At 51.9% G+C, this 6,744-nt stretch overlaps 1 protein-coding gene across 5 annotated transcripts in view; it reads left to right on the forward strand.

Moving 5' to 3' along the window:
- ARID3B (AT-rich interaction domain 3B) overlaps nt 1-6,291 on the forward strand; it is a 34,216-nt gene extending 27,925 nt beyond the window's left edge. For 4 of the 5 annotated variants that reach the window (XM_075764832.1, XM_075764829.1, XM_075764830.1 and 1 more), the window contains exons 8-9: nt 1,590-1,691; nt 2,362-6,291. In XM_075764832.1, the coding sequence (XP_075620947.1) occupies nt 1,590-1,691; nt 2,362-2,516 (257 nt within the window). In that variant the 3' untranslated portion in view covers nt 2,517-6,291. The remainder of the gene's footprint in view (nt 1-1,589; nt 1,692-2,361) is intronic. The other variant, XM_075764833.1, reaches the window with a different exon arrangement.
- Nucleotides 6,292-6,744: the final 453 nt, after the last annotated feature.

Consider the following 6,744-nt stretch of genomic DNA (forward strand, 5'->3'; position numbering starts at 1 on the left):
AAAGCTCTGCCTCGAAGCTGAATAAAACCCCGTACAAGACGACCCTCGCTCCAAGCTTACGACCTCTGATCGCAGTGAGATCGCTTCAGGACTCAAACCGTTGAGAGAAAACTTGCTCGCAGAACTTGTGCTGCGGGGAATGACCCGTTTCAGTCCTTGCAGCCGTGCTCTGTTGCATGCTGTAAGCGTGTTCCTTTCTTTGTGGGAAGCGCGTGGGGCGGCTGAAATGGCTTTGGGCCGCATATCTGACCCCCTCGTGTTTAATACCTGGTGTACTTCAGATCCGAGAGCGCGGTTCGGCCTCGCCAAAGGCAGTGCTGCCATTCTGCCGTCAGTAAGGTGACTTTCGGAGGGGAAGCCCTGCTCAGCTTTCCTCTGCTCTCATCTGAGCCCTGTGCCAGCGTTGCACCGCAGGGAACGATGATTTTTCTGTCCTTTCCTGGTCAGGAACCCTTTTAATTGATCGTGGAGGTAACAGCTTTTTCCCCAGGGGTAGCAGGAGACGGGGCAGAGATGCGCCCAGTTTTTAGGAATCCTTTGTCAGGTGTGAGGAGCCCACAAAGACCCGTGTATCTGCAGGGGGGGTGTCCCCTACGCATCCCAAGGGCTTTTAGCAAATCAGGTGATGTCTACCAACATCTGCCGCAACCCTACACGCAGCCTCCAGGCAAAGAACTCTTGGCAAGGCTGGGTTAGAAGGTCACGTATAAGCAGCATTCGTGGCCTGGGAAAAGCGCTCCTGAAATGCTTTGTAAAAGGGGAGTCACCCTGGTAAAGGTCACGTTGTCAGAATCGATACCGAATCAAAAGCTGATGAAGTGCCGTGGCTCCCTTACCTGTCCCGGGGGCTGCACTTTACCGGACAGCAAAGCCTCAGAAAATTTTCACTTCCAACAGCTGCTTCCTCCAAACCCTTTTGATCCATTAAAATTAAAGGTCTCGGACCCCCTTTTAATTGTGCATTTGGATGTAGGCGCAAGGCCGGGCACGTTTGGCAGGGCTTAGAAGAAAGGGAAGGAAGAGTTGTTCCTGAGGCATTGCTAGTGATGCTGGTAAAAGCTTTATGTACCTGGCAAAGGGTCAAAGCAGGTTCCCCTTCAAACAGTAGCAGCTTGCGGAGTTAAATGGGATTGGGACTTCACTGGCATCCACCTAAATTTCACATTCACTGTGCAAACCGTAAGCAGGCATTCACAAGCGCAGAGAAGCGATCACACCCAAATTTCGCAGGATTTCGCACACGGCATTCCTGGGTTTGAGGCAAACGCAGCCGCAGTCTGGCTGCTTTAAATACCGCCTTGTCTCATGTGCTGGCAGCCTTTTTCCTTGGAGGGGATGATAATTTGGCCCTGCAGCGTACGAGTCGGGGAGTGATTTGCAAATGCCGGTGGGATCCGAGCCCGTACTCAGCACTGAAACACCTTTGTAGATTTATCTTATTTATAACAGGACTGGAAGCAGACATGGTGTGGGGATTTCCTCGCCAAAGAAGAGCTAAAAGGAGGGCTGTGTACACCTTTGATCATCTCTGGATAGCGCGGGAAACGGGATAGTTACTCTCTAACTCTGCATCTTTTCTTTCTTGAAAGAAGATAAACCGGACTCGGCAGCAGCGGCGGCACTGAATTTGTCACCTAACGGCATTGGGAGTATTAACATGTCGGTGGAGATTAACGGCACAATTTATGCTGGTGAGAAAGAACCGCTCCCGGGGATGGGTGGAGAGCTGGGCTGGCGGCGCAGGGAAGGACGTGGGGAGGGTGGCGTGCTCCCGGGGCTGCTCTCTGCCGAAGCACCGGGCACACAGACCGTCCGGCTTGGGAAGTTCAGTAGGAGATGATTTCTTTTTCTCTCTTTTTCCCTTTGGTCCCAGGCAGACAAGATGAATGCCTCTTCTTTGTCGTGGTTGTTAGCGTTTTTAAAATTGAAGGGAAGGGACTTGTATTGAAGCGTTGGCAGGAAGGAGTATTATCCCTCTCCTGCCGAGAGCGGCTTTACTCAGCTTTTCCTCGCACCCGTTGTCCCCTGTGCTCTGCTCAAGCCGTTTCGCTTCTGCAGGCCGCAAACACGTCCTTGGAGAAACCTCCAAAGGTGTTGGAGCTATTTGGGATCTTTCAGTCCTCTGTAAGCACAACATCCCTGTGACAGAGGCTGCCAGAACAAGTCCCGGGGGACCCCTTCTTGTATCGTGGTGTTCATTGCCCCTCTGATCTGTCTCCAAGCCTGCTTGTCTTACACCGAGCCTTTCTGTTGAGATCTTTGGGCTGGGATAGACTGCTCTTTGCTCTGTACCCCGTCCTCCTCAGCCATGCCTCCCCGTAGCCCCAGTAACCCTTCTCTTTGCCTCCCCGTGCCTTCCAGGAGTGCTTTTTGCCCAGAAGCCAGTCGTCCATCTCATCGCAGGCTCCGGCACTCAAAGTTCCTGCAGCAGCAGCAGCAGCTCCCACTGCTCTCCCAGCCCTACCTCATCCCGGGGGACCCCCAGCGCAGAGCCCTCCACCAGCTGGTCTCTCTGACGGCCGGGCGAGCCTGCTGTCTCTCACACTGGCCCCCGGCAGCTCTTCTTCCTCCCTGCGTTCAGTGGGGAGCGAGCCGGGACGGAGTCGCACAGATTACCTCATCTCAAGGAACCTGCTTTTGTGGTTGGCCAACGGCAAGATGATGATGATGCTGAATCCTTTCCATGCCAGCGAGTTTTTCTTCATCGTCTGTTTGTCCAACCTTTTTCTTTGTTCTCCCCTTTCTTCCTCCCTTCTGCTTTTTGTTTTCTTCCTCCTCCTCCTCCTCCTCCCAGGGTTTGCTGTGTTCCTGTTGGGGGGTGGGACGTGGAGGGGGGGCACGCCTGGCGTTTTTCAATCAGGGATCGTCTCTAGGAGCTGCAGGTTGAGAGATGGCTGAGACGTCACCAAGGCAGGTGGAAAGAGCTGGAGTTGGGGCAGGGCGACTCGGTTCTCCTCGAACCGGTAGCCACAAGGACTCTTCCCACAAAACAACTCCGTGTATCGACAATCCTAAGAGCCGGCGGGGTGCCTTGCCCCTGTCCTCCCTTGGCTTCCTTGCTTTTCTTCTTCGGGCTCTGTCGTGGTCCGGTGTTCCTATGTCCTCCCCTAGAACTTGGCTTGTGAGCCTCCTTCCCTCTCTCCGAGGCCTTGGCAAGAGGGGAAGGGCTTTCTCACCGCTACGTTTGACCCGTAGACACATTCAAAACCTCTCAATCAGCTGCTTCGTTCTCCTGCCTGGTGCTGGGCCCCTTCCCTACTGTTGCCTTCAGGCTTTCAGCCAAGTTTTAAATGCCCTCGACCTTGTCTCTCTCTCCCCTCGAGGAACTCATCCCACTGACATTTACCCTGACAGCCTGAACTTAATTTTGGCTTGGTGTTGTGATCCTCGGCCCCCTCAACACAAAAGGGCTGTCATTGAGGTTGATCCAGGCTTCCTGGAGCGACTTCCTTCTCGTCAGGTGTCTTTCAGTAGCCCCTGGAAGCTCTCCACATCCGTACGCTGAGAAAATAGAAGGCGATATTTGAAATCTTAATTCCGTGGGGCTGTGGATGGGGTGTAGGCGTTGCGGGTAACGTTAGGAGGTCTTTTCCTCGGTCTCTGAACAAGCCTACGGACACCCGGTCCCCTTCAAATTGCACGTGAGCAAAAAGAAAGTGGCGCGCTCTTGGTTGCGAGAGACCTTTTTGCTGTCCTGGGTGGAAGCAGAGAGAAGGAAACCGAGCCCTTCCTTGCCCTTTCCCCGCAAAGCTCCGGTTTAAAGCAAGCGAGGGTTGGCCACGGCTCTCCCGCAGAGCCGACCGAGCTGGCTTAGTGGCTACCTCGGCTCCGGCTCGGGTGGCCTCGCTCTGTCCTCTCGTCCTGCTGGCCTTTCCCACGCGTGCTTTCCCCAGCACCATCCATCCTGCCCTGGTGACGTCCTTCCCATCCTCTGGGCCCAAGTCAGGTTTTTTTGAGCAGATGAAATACCTCAGATATGTTCTTGTTGTTGGGATTGGGGGTTTTTTTTTGTTTGTTTTGGGTTGGTTTTTTTTTTTAACCTCTTCAGGAAGTATTGGCATATCTTATCGCTTGTTTTTTATATGTGGTTTTGCTGACATTGTGTTTTATTTTATTTTTTATTTTTAATGGTATCACCAAAGACAGAAAAGCCGAGCAAGCAGCAGTGGCTTCCCCCCATCCTTCAGGCTAGCAGGAGATGAGCCGAACAGCATTGTCCCAGGACATGTGCATGACACAGGAGGACAGGGGGGAGGTAGGAAAAGAGGGCGAGAGCCGCCGCTGACTTAAAGATCCGTCCTTCGTATTGGACACGAGGGTGTCTCCAAAGTCCCTGTTATTTTTCCAAGCTCCAGGATCTGTGCTTAACATCCCTGTGCTGCCAGAAGCCGTTTACTTTATACTACTGAAAAGAGCATGGCTTTACAAAACACCGGGCCAAACATCACCCCAGCAAAAGCCCCATCAGCAGCTGGAGGATTGGGCTTAAAACGTACATCGACAACTAAATGAATAATCCTTCTAAACTCTCAAACGTCAGGTTCTCCTTTTTAATCCCCCAGCACCGCTCGGCTGGGCTGCTGCTTTCTCCTCCAGAGCTTGTGCAAGCCGCAGGCGCGGGACCTCGTTGCAAGAGGCTCTTTGCTCGCTATACGTTAAGTTTATACACTATGATTTGAGTTATCGCAGCGCGAGGACTTGGTGGGAGGAAGAGTGCTGGTGGCTGTGAGTGCACGTGTCCTGAGAGAGATGCTGCTCGGAGAGGTCGCCTCTCCGGTTGCTTTTAGCTGGAGGAAGGACCACGGGGAAGCCGAGCTGCTCCTCGGCTGCGGGGCGTTTGCTCGGCAGATCCCGCAGGCCTCCACGGCATTTCATCCTCGCAGAGGATTTTCCAAGCTCATTCAGATCATTTTTCTTTTGTTTGGTTTTTTTTTTCTGTTGTTGTTTTTTTTTTATTTTTCTTTTGGTTGGTTTGTTTTTTATTTGGGGGTGGGTTTGGGGGCTGTTTCCTCCAAGTGGGACTGGGGCACTTTTTTTTTTTGCTTTTCCTTACGCTTTCTTCTCTGGTCCTGGGGAGCAGAGGTTAGTAATGGGTGGTTTTGCTTACGTATCACATGCTAACATTGTGTTTTCTTGCACAGAAAGGCACTCGAATCACTGAACTGCTAAACAGCTTTGACACTACTAGAGTATTAATGTTTATAAGCTTTACACAACTAGACTGGAACTAGACAGGGACTAACAGATTGTTTTGTATCCAATTCAGGGAAAGAATCAAGTCGGGATGCGTAACAGATACCTCAGTAAAAAAAATAAGCTGCAACATTAAGCTGGTCCTTTCTCAGTACGTGATGACGAGGACCAGCCATTCAGACTGTGAAGAGAGTAACCCTTTCCCTAAGCCCGGCTTTGATACTGGTAGCTGGCTTAATCTGAGCTCCAGATCTCCTGCTGAGCTGCCAGGTTTTGGGGACAGGGTTATGGAAACCAGCAGCAGAGATGGGACAGAGGAACTGGGGAAGGCTGAGGAAAAGGGGTGGTGGATCCCCCCCCCCCCCGCCCCACTCCAAATCTCTCCCCGGCTCCGTTTCATTTCACTCGACCGTGTTCGATTGTATAGTACTCAGGGGTTTTGATACTGCGGGTAGGACTGTTCCTCGGGTGAAGTGCTCCGCTTTGCAGTGCGGCTAATAAAATACTCTTTCAACTCCAGACCAGCGAAGGTTTCACAGCGAGCAGCCAAGAAAAAAAATAAAATAAAAAAAAAAACAAACTAAATAGCCCCCAGCTTGCTTCCAGGCAGCCTTGAACCTCCTGTTTCAGGGGGAGATTTTGCCAGCTGGGTGAGGGGGGGGGTGGGAAAAACCCCCTCAAAACCCCCACTAGAACCTGTTTGTCCTCTCCCAGTTGATGCTGGGAAGGCACAAAGATGGTGAGCTGGGGAAGGGGGGAGGCTGCGCGCCCGCTCGGCTCCCAACGTTGAGCGTGAACGTGTCACGCCAAGTCCTTTTGGCCGCTGCGTGTGTGTGTGTGCGCTCCAAATGGATTCGGATCAGAAGATGTTTTCACCAAACAGCTGCAGCAGCCTTGCTACTAGTTTTCTTACCTATTTAAAAAAAAAAAAAAATAATAAAAAGAAATAAATAAAAAAAAAAGAAATGTGATAGCCTAGGCGGTGGATAAATACCTCAACGTCTCCTTCCAACAAGTGTCTGTATATGTTGTTGTTGGGTTTTTTCTATCTTACATGTTATCTGAATGTTTATATTCCAATAAACTTCTACCTCTTCACACGGTGACCCCGCAAGCCTGATTTGTGGCCGCGCCATTTTGCTGAAATGGGAGTTTAAAGATTGCCAGGCCCTTTCTTCATCCCAGGAAAATAGTTAAAAAAAAAAAAAAAAAAGACATTTAATGCTTCCCAAGGGTTTTGCTGTTTATGCAGCACCTGACGTTGTTTTTCCAGTCGTTGGACCAGTTGGAGAGGAACTGGTTTCCAGCCCTTTTCGTACCAGCGCACCCCGGTGTCTGCGTTTGCTTTGGCCGGCAGCCCGTCCAAGGGCGCTGGGACGGAGCCCGACGTGCTCCTGCCAACTTCTCCATCCTTCTGCCCAACTCGCCCCATCCCCAGCATCCCTGTGTCTCCCCTCCTGCCCGCACCCTGCCCACGCTGCCTGCGGGCCCTTCTGTCGGCACCTGGCCGCCTCGGAGATCCGCGCACGGCCATAAAACATCCATCCCAAG

Source organism: Balearica regulorum, chromosome 12, assembly GCF_011004875.1.
Source record: "Balearica regulorum gibbericeps isolate bBalReg1 chromosome 12, bBalReg1.pri, whole genome shotgun sequence".
In the NCBI taxonomy this organism is placed as follows: domain Eukaryota; kingdom Metazoa; phylum Chordata; class Aves; order Gruiformes; family Gruidae; genus Balearica; species Balearica regulorum.